The 19374-nt window shown below is 44.3% G+C and overlaps 1 protein-coding gene across 1 annotated transcript; it reads left to right on the top strand.

The window, feature by feature from the left end:
* Positions 1–862: 862 nt before the first annotated feature.
* ccmC (cytochrome c biogenesis C) lies at positions 863–1603 on the top strand. The gene has a single exon. The coding sequence runs from the start codon at positions 863–865 to the stop codon at positions 1601–1603; it is 741 nt and encodes a 246-aa protein (YP_009709891.1).
* Positions 1604–19374: the final 17771 nt, after the last annotated feature.

Below are 19374 nucleotides of genomic sequence, written 5' to 3'. Positions count from 1 at the left end.
GGGGAAAAATATGGACTGGACAAACTGCCCGAAATCCTCAATGATATGAAGACCCAGAGATTATAAAGTCAGTATTACATGGAATCAACCTGATACGGGATCTTGACCTTGATGGATGGAATGCTAAAATGATCAAGAAGGAGTGGTATGGTACAAATAAATAAAAATCGAAAGATTTATCGCAAGCAAATTTTGACGAATATTTCAATGAGGAGGAAGAGGTTGCCCACCCCCTTCCTAATCCGCTCGCTTACCCGGGGGAGGCTCAAGAACCTCAGGCGGCAGCACCGGAAAATAAAGATCCTCTTATTCCCGCCCTTCACCCTCCTTTACTGGATGACACCACCCGTATAGTCGACCTCTCTCCGCGCTTAAGGACTAATTGGTTGGGTTATGTGTATGACGAAACACATATGGACTCCTTTGTTCAGACTCAACTTCAAATTGAAAAACATATCGAAGCAGCACTTGTTGAGGACGGGTATGCTCGTAAAAGTGTGTTTCAAAAAATAGATAAGATACGGGGCTTTCTTTTTATCCGGAGGGTAAGGCACTTTCTTTTAAAGCTGACTCTAATCATCTAACTCACTCAAATTGGAACTGTAGGTACCCGAAACAGTATTCCATATCGACAGGTCAGAAGAGCCCTTCACTACTATCATCTTCTTTTTAGAAAGAAGATAATAGTAGAGTAGGGTTTTTTCTTTTTTTTCGGTATGCCGCTCCGCCAGCAAGGAGTGCCACGCACGAGCGGAGCGAAAACTAAGCAGGGGTAATTCTTCGTTGGGAGAAATCCTTTGATTGCGTATTGAATATAGATCCATGTCTTTTCTTGTTCCACTAGCTAGGACAAAATTATAATATGTCCCTTTCGTTATTACAACCTTCTTTTTTGATGTCAAAGACCAGAAGCTATGCGCTAATTCTCATTGGATCTCGGTTGTTCTTAACAGCGATGGCTATTCATTTCAGTCTTCGGGTAGCACCATTAGATCTTCAACAAGGTGGAAATTCTCGTATTCTGTATGTACATGTTCCTGCGGCTCGGATGAGTATTCTTGTTTATATCGCTACGGCTATAAACACTTTCTTATTCCTATTAACAAAACATCCCCTTTCTCTTCGCTCTTCCGGAACCGGTACAGAAATGGGTGCTTTTTTTACGTTGTTTACCTTAGTTACTGGGGGGTTTCGGGGAAGACCTATGTGGGGCACCTTTTGGGTGTGGGATGCTCGTTTAACCTCTGTATTCATCTCGTTTCTGATTTACCTGGGTGCACTGCGTTTTCAAAAGCTTCCTGTCGAACCGGCTCCTATTTCAATCCGTGCTGGACCGATCGATATACCAATAATCAAGTCTTCAGTCAACTGGTGGAATACATTACATCAACCTGGGAGCATTAGCCGATCTGGTACATCAATACATGTTCCTATGCCCATTCCAATCTTGTCTAACTTTGCTAACTTCCCCCTCTCAACCCGTATCTTGTTTGTTCTGGAAACACGTCTTCCTATTCTATCTTTTCCCGAATCTCCTTTAAGGGATGAAATAGAAGCTCGAGAAGGAATAGCAAAACCTAGTTTACTTCCCAGCTCAAACTGAACGCAAACTTATGGTTGACGCCGTAGAGAATATAAAGCCCATATGCGAAGTGGAAAAAGTACCTCTATATTTTGTGTAGACTGCTTTTTTAAAGTGAAATAGAGACTTTCACTAAAGAGTGAGATTTAGGAGGTATTCACATAAGAAAGTGGCAGTAGTGCTTTCCTATATAAGAGAAAGGCTGCTCTTACCTGGGTCTGCCTAAGCACCGGTTAGAGGTCTTTCTTTGTATCTTTTCTGGACGGCTTACCTAAGCTTGGCACAGATGTTCGTACAATCCAATCTGTCTTTCTCTCTCTTCAAAGACAAAAGATGAATAGCTTTCCTTTCTTACTGTATTGCCTTATCCTTGATTCGGCATTACCAGCCTTAGGAATCGATCTAGATGCACCATTTCCGGTATTCTAAAATCAGAAGTCCTCTTTGCGTAGATGAAAAAAGGTTGGGCTACTTCCTCAATCAATGCCCGAGAGCTGCTCGAAGCAAAAACCTTATCCTAAAGTAAAGTGGCAGTAGTCTAGGCGGACACCTTTTCTTTTGCCTTACCCGCTACGCCCCCTTTCTAAGTAGCAGCTTAGGGTTTGACAAACCTTAATTCAAAAGCTGGAAACTCATATGCTAGTACACTTGCCCCATCTCCATGAAAGTCTTAGCCAGTGCTTCTTTCCGCCTTCCAACTTAATAGATTCTATCTATCTCTATTTCACTTTAAGGGGTGAGTATTAAAACGCCATAGGAAAAGAAAGGGGTTAGCTCTTAGCTCGCTGGTAGTACTGATACAATCAATATGTACACACATATTAGGAAACTCAAAAGCAGAAAGATCCTTTCAAAAGGATACTCACACTCGGGAACTTTTCCCAATCTCTCTTCAAACTTACCTTTTCATTAAGGTTAGAACCTTCCTAAAATTAAGGAGTTTCCAGCTATGCCGCACTCTCAAATCCACTCAAAAAAGCATAGCGAGAGATAGCAGCTTCTGATTCCGGAGATTCTATCTAGGTTCTAGTTAAACTCCCTGGTTATAGGGGCTTCTAATAGTACTGGAAAAGAAAAGGAGTCTTGTATATCGTATCCTAGTACAGGAAAGACAAATGTTATAAAACATTAAAGATTATATGTTAGTACTCCGGGTACTCTCTTATTCGAGACGAGAATAGGCCCAACTCGCCTGCATCGACAGCAAAGGAAACTGGCAGGGAAATAGATGCCCCATTTTTTCTCCAAGAAGATCAATGGCAACTGGCACTTCAACTAGATATCCCTAAGCCAGATACTAAGGGATGAAATTACTCTTATGATAGTTAGATGGCGAAGAGTTAGAACGTGGCTAATCCGCTTTCTCCCATTTATCTCTACTCTATCTATGAGGGCTATGAAGTAATTCGTTCATAGAATGCGATTGCACTACTTTTTGAAAACAACCGTACGGGATATACTCGGCCGAGGAGATTGTACCAAAGGAGACCCGTTTTACCGATCGTTTGATTGGGTGTGTCCTTAGTCGCTCCAGAGAAGCCATACCCTTAGGAAGCTTACCCAACTCATTTTGGAACTCCCAAGAAAGGAAGACAACCCCATGAAATCGTGCATAATTGAAGAGGGAGGAAAGATTCTATAAAAGCCGGCGGTTTTTTTTTCTCCTTATACAGATGACTCCCCCATTTATCGAATAGGCAGCTAGACTTTGCCCGCTAGTCTACCCTACTCATACTGTCACACCGGCTTGGTGAATCTCCTCGCTTGCTTGCTGTCTAAGCCAGCCCACCGCTTTTTTACTTTACGCCTTCCCATCCGAGTGACATAAGCCTAACCCTGTCAACAGTCCTTCAACTTCAAGTGGGATAAGAACTCAACAGATTCAATATCATATGATAAAATAGGCTGTACTACAAGAAGCGCTTCGTTACGCTACGTTTTTCCCTAGGGCTTGAACTGCTGTAGACAAGACCGATAGTCAGACTAGTAAAGCATCTATTCTTATTCAAAGTGATTTCACTATCACTAATAGGCTAACAGTCTCGAACTTCACTTATAGAAGGAGCTACTTCCAAGCAGCTACGCGTCTTGGATGTCTTACCATCCCTACTCAAACGCTCTAACCCTATCGTTTTGCGTTTTGTAAACTCCGCTCCCTATATAACTAAGAGTCTATTCGAACCCTAGGACTGATCTTCCCGTTGGTTTTGCTACATCAGTACTTACAGCCGGGTGGCATAGCGAAATTCCTCACCGAGCAGCTCACTCTGAGATCTTTTGTCGAGTCTTGTGTGTGTGGATTCTTTTTTTGGTATATAAGAGTTAGTCAATACTTTTATCTTTATATTAATATAACAGACTTTTTAGATCCGATTTGAGACTGGGACCTTAAAGAGCAGGATTCGCATCAAACTAGATCGACACTTTACTTTTTTTATTTTATAGGCGCAAGTGACTGAATTAGCCTGTTGCTATATTTTTTTATGAAGAAATTCTTTCAAAAAATAAAAGAAGATCGAACTGCATGGTTCCTTATGTATCTAGTTTTGCTAGGAAGTGAAATACGTACTTATTTGGCTAAGAAGCGCCATGAGTCAAATAATTATGCGGGGCCGAATAGTAGGGAAGTGTTTCCGCGAGTCAGAAAGCCTTAACGCCTTTTTGGGTGCGGGAGAGAAGCACTTTTCATCAGTCTAATTGCATGGCTTCGACAGACTCTTCCTAGTTCGTGCTATGCTAAAAGAGAGTAAGTCTCACCAACCGTCTTGTTAGCAGCAGCTTATGAAATAAAATAAGAGTTCCCAGCTAACGACTCTACTTAAGAAACTGCTACCACTTCCTTTGTTGCTACCGTGTTCGTTCAATCAAAATGAATAGAATCCGGATGTTACTTCCTTCGCTCCCCGTCCTCCAACACTTTCCTAAAAGAAAGAATTGACTTACCTTGCTCGGCTATTGAAGTAGGTATGTAGTAACGGGACTCTAAGTTGTTTAATATTCCATTCACACCAGTCAGACAAACATGAGAAGAAAAGAAGGAAAGCCTATATGCAATATATTCTTGTTATACAGTTCCTCTGCGACATACATATTAAATTGACTATATGGGTAAGACCGGATATGCGACATTCCACAACCATGTTAAGACAAGAACGGATCCGCTGTTCTGTTTGCAAGGAACTGACATAACATAAGAATTTACGAGGAGGAAGTCTAGAGTTGTTCCCTTTCCCTTGCTTTTTAGGCTTGAACCTTATAGTAGTTGCTACCGAATTGGCACCGGATTTTCTTTACATAGATTAAGATTAGCTTCAAAACTTCAAAGCTTTCCTTAACTTAACTTAAGGGCTTAAAAGCTCGACCTACTTCTTTCTATCTCGGATAACTATGAAATTTGGCCTAGTAATAAGCTTAGAGTGGAAGAGTCGGTGAGGAGGAGGGCATCTGCTCTTAGATGACATTTCGTTAACTGCCAAGAGCCTGAAAAAAGCTTCCTTTCATTTAATAAATCCCTGCCTCGATTAGAAGGAGACAATTTCGAGTATTTAAGAGCTTTGCCCAGCCCTTCAAAAAAATGGGCTTGGCTGTTGCCGATGAGATGATAAGACTAAATCGGGTGATGCGGGAGCTTGAGATGAAAGAAGGAAAAGCCCTCCTTTTCACTCAAGTGAATTGGTTCATTTGCTTTTGGCATTTGGGCAAACGATCTTTTTAGCTCGCACGTGATGCTCTTTCATAGCGGTCACTATGATCCGTAGCTAGACGGCATCTTTTTCCTTCTGCCCAGCTCCCCGAAACCTAGGTTCGATTTCACCGACGACTGGAGTCTTCATCATATATCGATATCTTGCTGGAGGCAGATTTTAGGAAGGAAAGGGGACGCGAGAATCCTTTGGAAAAGGCGGTGAATGGCTTTAGCCCCTCCTGGTCATTCGACCAATCAAGCTATTTGATATGGATCGACTCGAAGAAGCAACCTGACGCACTCCGGCTTGAAAGCCTACGTTTGCTGGAATGACTGATCTGATTCCAAGGCTGGCTGTATAAGTGACTGATTGGCACTGATTCCCTCCGATTTCGATCTGCTAGCAACTCCGATAGTGAAGCCAATTCCTATCCTCTCTTTGACGGCCAAGCAAGAAGGGTCGCCCACCCATTTGTTGCTCGATGAAACGATCCGGATGACCTGACCATGTTTTATTACTCTCTTCCTGTCAACTCGTCTCTCGAGTATACAGATGGTACATAGGCCTGCCCGCGACAACGAGATTTATTCGTTTTGATTTCGAATCAAATAAAATAAAGGCTGAAGCGCGAACCTAATCTTTCTTTATTGACTGGATAGGGATGCGCATTCGAATCATTGATCTACTGATTTAGTTGAGTACGAAACGAGGAAGCTCTTGATGTTTAATTCAAATGAAAAAAATAAATTTCCACGTGGACATTACTCCACTCTTCTTGCTCCACCAATAAGCTCCCGTAGCAATAGTTGCCCCTGTGTTAGCATCTGAGGAAGCCGTGATATGATAAGCATAAGCATCTCCGTCCATGATGATGTGAGGCCGGCGATATGGATGAAACGTATCCCCGTCCGTGGTAGGAATCAAGCCAAGCGCGGCTTTCAGGCTCTACTAAATGAGAATTACCGACTCTTAGTCATCGCTCTGTGAAGGAGTGGGCGAATCAACATCCGGCAAAGGCACAGCTAGCGCACGGAAGGTGACACCAATCACACTCCTGGCTAGGCGCACTCTCGTCGATCCACCACAAAGGTTAACGACGTATTCGACCGAGTTTTGAATCAAAGAAAGGAAAGGGGGTCCACCAGCAGATTATCTATGTGCAAATCGAGATGCGGTCCGGTTCGAGCATATCCTCTTTCATATCCATATCTCGCAGATCCAGATTCTTCGATTACATACCTATCAGCAGTAACAGATCCTGTTCCCACTCGAGAGCTTTTTATAGGTCAAGCAGTAACATCGTACCTCTCCCACATGAGGTCTAGAAAAGAGCTTGACATACGAGACATGTCGGAGAAGGCATCTGTTACTAAATAAAATCTAATTTGCCAACATTCCCTTGGGTATTCCCCCTTAAGAAAGAGGCCTTAACAACGAAATGAAAGGGTTTTGAGCAGCTCATTCGCTTACAGAGAACTCAGCTAAAGAAGAAAAGGTAGAAAGAAATCTACAAGTTACATCGAACTCTCCTCCATATGCTTTTCTTAATCTTTCCCGTAGGAGAGTCACAGATGAGGAAATTGCATAGGTGACCGGGGAACAGTTGAAATGCCTTATTTTATTTCCTAGAAATGGAGTTCTGAGTTTCGCTTACGCTTGCAACTCAACTAGATTCAAAAGCAAATCCTTCCTCCTCTCCCTATCGGTCGAGAGCCTAATATCTCTTCCCTGGGATTATACCTTCCTCTAAGAAGCAGGGGTTTCCTTAATCAATCATATTCTATTACGGAGAGCAAAGAGAGAAAGTCACTCTTCTTATCGTTCGCCCACTTCACTTCTCTTGAAAGACAAGACAGGGAAGAGGTTACTATGTAGCTAACGGGAGAGGTATGAAGATAGATTGCTCACTTATAGGCTCAGGAACTCCAACTACAAAACAAACTCTGAACTACACTATTTAAGTTCCTTTCTCTTCTCTTCCCGAGAGTCTTACTTCACTGTCGACTTAGTAATCAATTCCATTCCATATTCCCCTATTTTCCTGTGACTCGGAATTACAAAGTATACTTTAGCTTTATAAAATAGGCTTGAGCAGAGCCCTTCCAGTTCGAGTCTGGGGAGTTGCTGAAATGAAAATGATAATTCAAATGCATTCCTCAGGCCTTAAGCTTGAACTCCGAAAGCGAAGCGAAAAGCCTTCTTCTTCTCGTTCCTGCCCTGCAATCAAACTCCATAGCGTTAGCGCAACGGCTTTTTAGCGTTTGCGCCCCTATCTTTCGCCTTTAGCTTGACAGTAGGAATGTGATCTTTGCCTTTAAGCTTTGAGCAAGACACCTTGGCAGTCTAATCTATAGAACCGGATAGGCCGGCCAATTAGTGAGTGTGGTTCAATAGCATTTTCTCTTGTTTCATCAGTTGCCATTGGTCCTGTCGTATAAAAGGCATGGCCTTGTGTAAAGGAAGAAAACGGCGCTATCGAATCCGCATTAGCGCAAATCCGATCTTTTCGGGGTTGAGTAAGCGCAGCTATTCAATCCGCATCTGGCTTGACTGCTGGAAAAGCTTTACCCTCTTCTTTTCTTGTTCACTCCACCATCTGTGGAAAGCTTTTAACAAGGATCATTTTGGCAAGATTAGGTCTCCTTTTCCTGCTCAAACGTTCGAGTTAGCCGCTTTCCGACACCTGGTCGAGTTTGTGAACTCTAGAGGTGAACAATGGAATCAGGGCACTCTTTGGCCTGAAAGGACAAGGTTTGCCTTTGATTGATCCCAAGAAGAAGCTTTTCTCCGGCATTGACCTTGATTATTTTTAAGGTCATGTCGGTCCGTAGGGTGGGGAAGGCAACTGGTAATACGCTAATATAGTACATAAAGCCTGAAAGACCCTATACTTGTACAGGGCTAGAGACTAGAGGCTCCCCAGGTAATCAATCTATGTTAAACCTCCCAGGTAAGGGAGAAGAACTAAGACTGGCATTGGCTGAAATGGAGCTTGCCCCAGGTACGAAATGCCTGCAAGGGAAGGACATCGGTCTGTCCCCGACTCCTCTGAGACTTAGACGGATAGACTCGTTAGACACGCTATTAATGGTATAAAAGGTGGGCCCCCAGACTGTTAGCTCGCCTGCGCCCAGTACTCTTTCACTTTATGGCTAGCCTTAGAAGGAGCTTTTGAGCTAAAATCCTTATTTGACTAAGCTTGATCACTGGCTTGAAAACATTAGCTTGATTGAACTGCTTTTTACGTACTTGCAGGATATAGTGAAACTGCCTCTCCTCCTGCTTCTATCGCTTCTATCAAAGCTGCTCTATTTGAATCCCCTTTCAAGTAAGTGGTCAGCCTTCGTTAGTGCTTATGACTGACCTGGCACGGGCTGGCAGAGAGCTAACAATGGTTGTCAGATAAATGCCAAGAGATGGAATGGAAAGGCTGACCACTATAGAATGGAACTCCCGAGGCTGGCGTGCTTTAAGACTCAAACTCTATGGCTAGCAGAAAAGAGGTAAGGAGACTGCCCTCTTAAGAGTTCGCTGGCTTCTTTTCTTTCTTCTTCCTGCGGGAGATCAAAGAGCTTTTCCAATTTGAACACTTGAAATAGTGCTTCCTCCGCCCCTTACTGATGGATTGACTTTGCCCACTGAAAGGGATTCAAAGTCAAAGGCTGGAAAACTGGAATTGGATGATATGCCAAAATAGCACAGGAGGAAATATTCTAGTGAAAGCGGAGCACTAACCTATGCGTCTACATCTCAAAGAAAGACTCGGCTGTAAGACTGCTTGAAGGGCTTGAAAAAAAAAGTCCAATTCAACAGGCGTGTAACTGGTTGAGCAAAGGACTGCAACTCAATCGATGGCTGGAAACTAGGAATGATCATATGAGAGTCTTACCCTTACTGGCACTACTCCTCCAAAAAGGGGACTAGGCGGGCTATCAGGTACATAACTAGAAGATAGAGGCAGGAAACTCAACTGAACTTCCTGAATCCCGGCTTCGCTAAAAGCACCTCACGGTCCTATGCCTCGAAGCTTCCTTTCTTAACTGGACGAATAGGAGAGAAGGGCTTGGCTGATGGACTAGTTAGAGTTTTTGGACGAAAGAGTGAAAATCAATCGAATCAAAGACTTGTTGCCTAGGAGTTTCAAGCTTAGCTCGTCTTTCCTGCTATGATTCCAAACATAGTAACTATTTAAGCTCTTTCATTCCGTTAAATAGTTTCTGCCGTTGCAGGTCCTTTCTTTATTCATGCTAAATCTGAACCTATTTTCAAGTCTTCTTAGTCTGCATCCATTACTTCATCCCTTTAGTACGAAGGTCTAGCTATTCAAAGCAAAGATAAAGTGGTGAGAAGATCGGGATTTTATGCTTTCTTAGCCTAGTCTGTTAACGGAGGAGAAAGGTAAATCTCGCCCTTCGGGCAACACCAAGGCAAGATCGATTCAAGTCAAGTACAAGCCAAAGCCCAATTGCAGCTACGCCTTTTCAGAAAGCCCTTCTTTCACCCACCAGTATGATATGAATGGACACTTATTTATTCTTGCGAGCCCTCTGAGTCTTAGCCCACATTTTCGACATGCCACAAACATTCCGCACAGCCCTCTGGGTTCATAACTCACCTTAACATAACAGAGAAAACGGCACCTAGATTAACCCTGTCAAGCAAACTGGAGGGTTCGCCTCCCCTTGGAACGGCCCTTTCGAAACAGCATTCTAGCAACTTCGTTTTCATCCAGCGTTCTCACCAACCAGTGAGCCGTCACAGAGTCTCCCGCTAACTCATGCCAAACCCTTATGAAGGTATCCGACTTTTTCCAATTAAGCCTTTGTGACTTCATCAGTCTACCAATAGCAGCATGCCAGTACTTTGCCCTAACTACGAAGCTTGAGTCCTGTCTTCGCCCGTGAACGCAACAGGACGCGGTCGTCTAACTCGACTTCTGCAGCGAGTCTCATTGCAGCTCTCTCCTGCAGTAGTGATGACGGTTCGCCACACCAGACATCACATCCCCTTGAAGTGAAGTGGAACTTAAATTGCCACAAGAGAGCATCATGGCATTTCTTCCGTATGAGGAGTGGTAACAGCACTCTAGCCCGGTCTACCACGCTAAGTGTCCCAATGACACATCGACCTCTACCGTATCGCATTCTTGCACATGCATAGGTAATAGTTAGATCCTGGGCACCATCCTTTTCAGCCCTTTCCTTTGTCTCACAATGCCCTCTTGGCAACGTAAGCCATCAGTCGTCTGCACAATGCACGACGGACCATAGCCAACTTCCCAATCTGCGTCTTTCAAGCAGCCATCGAAGCCCAAAGCCTATGGGTAAGGGTAATTCAAGACCATGCCGACTGACTATGTGCCGAGAGCTCCTCCCCCGAACCCCTTCTGTCCTCCTTCGTCTTGTGCGCCAGCTACGTCCTCTACTGAATTAGGATATTTCCTTTCTACGTCCCAAAGAATGGCTTGGCATGCGTAAAGACCAAGCTACGGATGAGCGACTAGCGCGAAAGCGCATCCCTTTCTTGCTTTAGCTTATATTTTTGCATGCTAATAAACTGACCTAGAAGCTTCTTTTAACACGCCCTTTGACTAAGGAAAAAAAACGGGCATACTAACGAACTATCTCCATATAGGCCTACCACTTGTCTTTGCTTGCTTACTTCTAAAGCAAACCAGACTGAAGAGAGTAGAGAAAGACTTTTTTATTACGTTATCCAGAATGCGATGCCCCAAGGCAAGAAAGTAGCAATCGGCTTTCAATCCTATGATTTTACTCGAATAGCTCATGTAAGATCTTCCATATGGTTCTGTAAATAAATCAACTCTGTCTTGGTAAACCCAATACCTTGTCTTTTCAGCTTTGAATCCAACAACAACCTTATAACATCATCGTGATACTGACCAACATTAGAACCCGAAGTGAAAGACTTAGCAATCCCCGACAGCTGACTGTAGAAATTGTTCCAGAACTGCTCAATAGTACGAGACTTACTGGAATCAGCTCCAGTCTTACAGCTGGTGAAATGGATCAAAAGCCTGTCTTTGTCTTTCTCGGGTTTTAACCGTTCACCACGACATCTACATACATGAACCCATTAACGGAAGCCTTCTTCTCGTGTCGTGAAAGTCCTTTGCTCAAGCCAAAAGGGATCAAGGAAGTACGAGCTAGTAAGATGGTTAGACCCCCCCGGGAAGAACCCAGAGAAAGTACCTATACAACAATATCTATTGTCCATACAAAGACTTGAGGTGACTAGCCTTAGCTAACAGCAGAGGTATTCTCTTTGCACTTGCTCCAGACTATCTTGCTTGGATCACCGCTACCTCACTCCCTATCCGATTCTTCTCCTCAGGATATTCTATCTATCGGCTTATTCTCCGACAATAGATATTCGGAGTATCCCCCTATGAGTGGATATTAGTTACAAAGGAACTAGTCTTAGGACACTTGAAGAGGCAGAATAACAAGCAGAAGCAGGCAAAAGGCTCAAAGCCAGGCTTTAGGAAAGATTCACTACGTATCACTATGAATATTCAGTATGTATTTGAAGTTCCACTAATCATTTGCGGGAAATGGGTGCTACTCAGATGCTTCGCTGACATAATATTCATTTGTCTAAAACGAACCGCTACTCGAATCCTAAACGGCGGGAAGGGATCGAAGAAGAAGTTCCATTTCCTTTTCATCTCATTAGATCCTATTCCCAACATCGAGTTGTAGTTGCTATCCTTGTATCCGTCTTCTTCCCAGTTGGAGTACTTTCATTCTGGAATACTAGTTCCTTGGGCTTGGGGATCTAGTCCCACTTCCAGCCTGTCCTCTTCTCTTTCAATGAGATTTAGTTGGAGTTTCATTCGCCAGTTAGAGTCCTTCTGAAAAGAAGGCAGTTGGAAAGCTGGGGATCCATACAGTTGAATAGACACGAAAGCGACAGGATCAATCTTTCATAAAAAGGTCTTTGGATAGGGCAAGTTAGATCTTTTCCTGCTTATGAGTAAGGGACGGTCTCTTTTCCACCTGTGAATGTGGTGAAGGTCCTAGGATACATCTTTTTCTTTTCAACAAGCCTTGAAAGCAGTCTTCTCTTTCACTCTGATGTAGCAGATATAAGAGTCTTGTGAACAAGGAAACTGACAATATCAACTTCCTTACTTACGATATAATAAACTCATACACCAGCTCCAGGCTTTCTTTAAAGAAGAGAAAAAAGACCTGGCTTCAAGGGCGGGCTTTAGCTTTGAGGAAAGAAAGATCCCAAGCTTATGCTGAATTGAGAGTGGATGTGCCTTGGTCTTCTGTGAGTTCCAGAGATTTAGATCAAGGTAGTTCAGTTCTACGAGGCTAATTCCATTCAGTCTTGCTGTGAAATAAGCTCTAGCCAACCTCTGCGGAATCTAGTAAGTGTACCGCGAGTAAAGTAAGGCGGTCAAGCGCACTCAGAAAGATTACTTTTTGAAACGTTGAAGATTTAGGCACAATTGTCAAAAAAAGCAAATGAACTATATTCTTCGATCCATGCTTTTTGTAACTTCCATGGGTTTTGCGCATTTTGTCGGATCAGAAGGAGAAGCTATAATGACCACTGGTAGAAATATCTAACTTTTTTGGATCTATTTTTTCCCAGTTCGAATCTTTTTTCTCTCTGGGTAAATAGGCAAGCGACAGGGTCAAAGACATCTTAGGAAACCATTCATTTCCAGCCTGCCTTTCCTTTCAAGGAATTTATTCTGACCCTGGATTCAAGCAGGGTCAAAGGATGGGGCAGGGGAGTTTGAAACACAAAGCAATCAGGTATGGTGGCTGTGCACCACCTTGAAGGGCTGAGGCAATGAAATGAGTGAATCCCTACGGCTTCTTACTTAATATCCGAGTACGGGAAGAAAGCAGTCAAAACAGCTCATAGACAAAAAGTTTCGCCAAAGCCAACCCAACTACCACCCATTCGATTACCGGGAGTCAGAACATTCGGTCAGGGCCAGCTGGCACAAACAGAAAGAGACAAAGCCCTCACTCTACTCTGGCAGCCCTTTTCCCAGCGTAGACAGAGGGAGTTGAATCGGGAGAATAGCCGAGTGTACAGGGTACGGTACGGGTCGAAGAGCGAGCTTCAAGTTCAGAGAATCAGTACTGGCATTCCTCCTCTGTTCTCTACTAAGATTGTAATAGATTCGTGCTTTCTCTTCCCCGAGGGAACGGAACTAGCACTCTCATTCCGAGCCACCTATCCAGTATGTGAGTGAGCCCGCCCTACGGATCCCCTTTGTTCCATTGGAGAGGGGTCCGCCCGCTTAGTTTAATAAGTATAAATGATTTGGGGCACAGAATCTGCCGTAGATGTTCCATTTTATAATTTTCATTCTCATATTTCTCATCACATGAATGAGACATAACTGCTTATCATAAGAATAGTGAACTATAAATCATATTTTGATTGGTTTGAGGATTCCGACCTTGAACTAGAAGAGGTTCTGTTTTCTTTGGACAGGCAACCCCGGAAAGAGAGATCGGGATGATGGAGACTTGAAGAAGTAGAAATAAAATAAGAAGGGTCGTTCGTAGATCAGCACAAAGCTATTGATCCAATCCGATCCAAGATGAGTAACCGAGTTCTTCTTCCTATGGTTGACACGAGAATCCCTCTCAAAGGGGATGAATCAGATTCGATCTCCGGGCTTATAACCAACCTATGAACAATGGTCTGTCTCGTCTAGTCGGTCTCCTTCCTTCTTGGCATCAAGAGTCGTCAGTACTGAAAAGGCCCTGGCATTACCATCGGGAAATCTAGGAGGACAGCTCGCCGAGCCTATGGTGGACGTCGGTTGGGTTGTCGACGATTACGACCATTCAAAGGCATTTTTCCATTAGCTGGAGTAGGAAGGGTGAAGATAGGAAAATAGAAGGGCTGACGTCGATAAGTTATTATATATAATTAAGATATAGAAGGCATTAGGAATCTGGGTGATCACGCGCTTCACGTGGTATTGAGACTGACAAAAATGACCGCTTATTTCAAACAGCCCGGACCATCGCTTTTATCGTCAACAGAGACAGCCGCTCGATAAAGGAGGAAGTCGGCTTTGGGAAAAAATCATTCCTTTGCCGGGCGCTAGTCAAACCTTTGTAGTAAAAAAGGGCAAGTAGCGAGGAGGGGCAGTTAAGGGCTTTGTGGTCGTTAACGGGAACAAATGAAGAGGAGCACTGCACCCCCCGCACTCGATTGGCTAATCAAAGTCAAAGCGGCCAGCTTATTTTGTTTTGAATGGGTCACCAATAGAACCGTCGGTTCTTGAGAATCGAACATCGGGACCACCTTTCAAGTTACCCGGTCTGGTTCCAAACCTGCCGTTCATTCAACACTGCTACAACCGGAGCACGCATTTGTCGACCGGCAGAAGTGCTTTTTAAGTTTGTTATGGGTTCCAACCAAAGGCCCCCATGGACTTGGTAGCAGACGGTTCGGACGATGGTTGTGTCCTGAACCCAGTCAGCGGTACATCTCCTATCTCCTAGAGAAGCGGCTGAACAGCTGCGAGCCATTAGTTTCCTGGAGAACGGCGGTACCATGGGCAGGTTGCTGATACTCAGGAGAAAACGCAGAGGCAACAGAAGCAAAGGCACGACCGAGACGGAACCGCCGATCATAAGTTCCAGGTGGGAGATCTACTGTGGTTAAAGTTGCCTAAGGAAGGGGGGTACCAACCGCAAGCTTAAACCATTGCGGGACCATTCACTCTGCAAGAGAAGGAAGGGGAGAATGCGTTCAAACTAGAACTGCCCGCCACCCACCCCGTCTTCAATGTTGATCAGCTGAGATTGAAAGAGCCCTCCATCTTGGATGAGGCGGCTGAACCTGAGGTTGAGTTGGAGATCGACGACCTCATTCCTGATCGACAGCCGGTGTTAACCGAAGACCGGCCAAAAGAGAGCCCGAAGAAGAGGGAAAAAGCTCTCTCTACAGAGTAGGGTGGGAAATGTTCTCTTCTCGCCACAGAAGCCAAGTGGTTCACGGCTGAACAGGTACGGAAGGAGAGAGAATTGCTTTTGTTGAAGAAGCTTAAAAAGAAGCTCTTGCTCATGAATCCCTTTCCGGTGCAGATGAATAAATATGCTGTTTAGCTTGGGACTAGGGCTTGTGATCCTTCTCTTAACGGTAGAACAAAAATAACAAAGGAGCTCTCCTATCCTAAGCAAGCAGCGGAGTCGTAGACCATTGCTTTAATGAAAGACGGGATGGGTTCCTTCTGATCCTAAGCTGTGAACTCATGGTCAAATTCCGAGGTGGGCTTTCCCTTCTCTATGGTAGCATGGTCTTCTCCTAGGGTTTCTCTTGGTGAAGGAAGGGCTACTGGAAGCCTAGAAGGAAAAGAAGTCTGGGCTGGGGAACGAAGTGACTTCCGGATCCGCATTAACTTATTAATTAAGGAGTTTTCCCGACTCTCGGCTCCTCTTGCCTTTGTTCCCGTGCCCTGGTGGAGTCCCTAGAACCTTAAACTTAAGGAGCATTCGACTGAGATTAGATTAGTGGGTAGCACTTGTTGAATTGAATAAGATGTTCTTGCTCAGAATGAGGGAAGGTGGGATCCTATCTTTAGGAAAAGAAAGGCCTAACGAAAGCTAGCACTCTTTTCAAGCCTATAGCCTATATATTAATTCTTCTCCATCCATATGGGAGTTCCCCGCCAGCCTGTGGGAGTGCCACTATCAATAGGAAACAGACTTCTTTCTTATTCTATCAAACAAGCAATTAAATACCTTAGGATATATCATATTTTACATTATTAATCTAGCATTGGACTCTTACCTGGACTAAGAACACTTCTAGTTCTAACAATACGTTTCATAACGAGCTAAACGTGCTACCAAATGAAATGGTCGAAGGTCTTTTCAGTTCTCCTTCCAATTGCTGCAGTACTAAGGCCAGTTCTTACAGTGGGAGTCCTATCCTAATAGAATCCCTTACCAGCCGAGCTTCCCACTATAATAAGCGAGTTGGAGAAAAAAGGTAAACCTATCCAATAGCAGTCCTATGGTAAGCAAGCTCAGGTTCAGTATACATAGGATATGCTTTTTCCTATCTCTGCTCTGGTTCAGAACCCTATAACTAACTAGGATTCCCTGGTAGAGCCATAGATAAATATTATTTGGATGTCTTCTCCGCTTGAGAGGGAAAGACGGCTGCTCTGTGAACAACCCTAGTTGCTGGTCCTGTTCCTGCTGCTAACTGCCACCTCTGCTCCAATACATAAAGCAGCTGAAGCTATTGATTGTAGCAGCTCCGTCCCATTCATCACTGCTTTATGTGAAAAAGAAAAGAGCTGCTCCGATCTAAGCCCTCTCTCTAGTCAGAAATAGCGTAAGTAAGTGAATCAGGATAGATCGACAGGCCAGCAAAGGCCTTCTACCGCAGCGGGCCCACAGGCCTATGCCAATCTCTTAGGGCAGGTTCTCTTTCATCCGTCTTTCCTAGGTGCGCATCTCCATCTACTCAAAGTAAGGGTGGTTACCATAGATAGATTGGGTCATTCGTAACCGATGCTTTAGCATCAACTACAGCTCTTTCATCAACTACAGCAATATCCGATGTAGCACATTCTCCCTCTTTCGCATATCCGATGCTTTGCAAGCAACCTTGGTGTCAGCATCGTCACTTGAGTCATCCTAGAACAACCCTGCCTATTCAAAAGAAGTACCTCACCTCACTTACGAAGAAGTAGTGGGAGCTGGGCTCTCGATTCAGTTGGATAGCCAGTCTACCTAGGTAAGAGTTACGTCGACCCTGCAGGGTATCCGAGAGGGGCACAATGCAGGCTGGAGATCATCTGGTAAGGAGAATCCCCAGGCTTTAGATAGTTTAGAGGGACTAGGCAATGAGCCCGGATAATCGAATGGAACTATTCTTTCATAACCTTTCTAAGGTAATATATGAATAAAGGTTATATATAAACGATCTGACAGGACTCAATGGAGTTGCTTTTAAAGCGAGTAGTCTTTGCCTTCCTTAGGGGCTTAGATATAAATTTCACAATGAGAGAAGTGTCAGAGTTCGAGAAGGTAATGGAGTTAAGTACGTAGCCCTTAGGAAGGAAAGTGCACGAGAAAAGGAAAAAGAGTTGTGAGTTTGACTTTCTCTTTTACCACAATAAGCCGTGTAGTTACCGGATCGGGACAAAGAGTCGGAGATAAACAGAGTCGGGTCGATGAACAGAGCCGATATCGACACCGAAATATATAACTGTCTTTGACGCTTCTAGGCAATATGCCATCGATTACCTAAAAACTACTTTTCAATTCAGCATGACATAGGTACCTACTTCCAATCTTCCTTGAGAGCTGGGATAAGTACGGAATTTCACTCTGGTGGAATCGCTTCTATCCTTAGCCCGGTACCGAGGGAGGGCTTTCCGAGACCAATGCTATCAAGAAGTCACTAGACTTACTATTATTGCATCGAGAAAGAGTGAAAAGATCTCCCCTCAATAACTTATGTTATTCTTCTTCTTTTTTGCCGCTAGCCCTTCCTCTCTTTCAACGCTTGGCCACTCGATTGCTATTGTCGCCTTGGAGCCCGCCCTTAACTTAGGCTGGTTTCACCCCTTCCTTCTCTAGTAGCCTTGCCTGCAACCTTTAGAAATTATTGTGTTACTTATGAATGAAAGGAAATTCCTTGCTTTAGAAAAGAGAAGAGCGCCAACGGCAACAGCTAATTCATCTAAATCAATGGCACGCACGTGGGACAGGTGAGGGAAGGGCGGGATGAAGCAAGCAGCCAATCCCTTGCTGGGCTGGTTAAAAATTGCAGCATCAGTATGAATCTTATAAACACCATGGGGTGGGGCCTGCCAACCTAACCTATAGGTGTTTGCACTATTTTTAGCTTCTCCTTCTTATACTCTTCGAAGAAGCTGATTGCTTTGTTCACCACATCCACAGGATAGTTCTGTATGTCCTGGAACAGCAGCAAATTTATATCACTCCATAAAGCCCATGCAACTACTAGCATAAGTTCCAGCTGCTCTTCATCAAGACACTTCCCCATCTCCTTCACCCAATCTGAGAAGTTGAGAGCCTGCATCTGTTGAGTATGAAGGGCTAATGGGCAGAGTAGCCAAATGCCAGATGCCCACTAAAAGGGGCAGCCCTTGAAAACATGAATGGTAGATTCAGGCTCCATTCCACATCTGTCACAAAGCAGGTCAACCTCCACCTTTCTTTTCCCATTTCACTCGTCTTGCATAAAAAAAACCACCTAAATCCACATCTAAAAGGGAGCCCGCGAGAAAAATGCCTCCTCTATGAGATCTCGGTGCTACTGCCCAGCCCCACCTTCATTTTTTTCGAATTACGTCTACATTTTTTTCCTAAGCTAAGATCTAGGGGGGAGGAGCTCTTCTTGCGTAGTATACCTTTTCCCATAAATTCCAGGCTCGTATTAAGAACCAGTATAACCCCGGACCTTTTGAGCAATGCGCTATGGAGATAGCGAATGCTAGCGTTAGCCCAGCCATCCACATTGCAAGAGCTCTGGGTGGGTGTTCTTTCCATTGAAGCTTCACTGGCCACCTCCCTGGCTTGCTCACTGAGGTGGTCTACTAGCTGCCTGACTTCTGCGGAATAACTTGCCGGTTCCCCGATTTGCGTTGCCTCCGCCAGCTGCTGTAACTCAGGGATGCTTGGGGGTGTCTGTGCTAGACAGTCCCACCATATCGCGCACCCAAGATATAGCGCTGGTAAGATTAAGCTGAGAACTTCCGTGACGTGCTGCCCTTGCCCCGACCCCGCCTGAGTGCTCTGTTGCCCCAGGTGTACCTGTAGCTCTCTGGTCTTGACCCACGGCCTAGGAGCTTTTTATCTCGTAATGCCCCGTAGGCAGGCCCCTCTCGGGTGACCTAAGCATTTGGTACTTCGATCTTTTATTAGGTTGGCGCCAGGTAAATAAGGGGCTCAATAATCCATTACCGCCGGCATCTTAGTATATGCCATTCCTTCCGTTCCTAGTAAATTCGACCTGAGGCCAAGAATCTGTATATGAAAAATCACTAGATGACAATCGAAGTCCCTCTTTCTTTATTAAAAAAGGCTTTTCGCCCTCCACTTTGTGCCTTGA

This window comes from Phaseolus vulgaris, mitochondrion (assembly GCF_000499845.2).
Source record: "Phaseolus vulgaris mitochondrion, complete genome".
Lineage (NCBI taxonomy): Eukaryota > Viridiplantae > Streptophyta > Magnoliopsida > Fabales > Fabaceae > Phaseolus > Phaseolus vulgaris.
The sequence above is the reverse complement of the archived record's forward strand: the minus strand, read 5'-3'. Positions and strand labels throughout refer to the sequence as shown.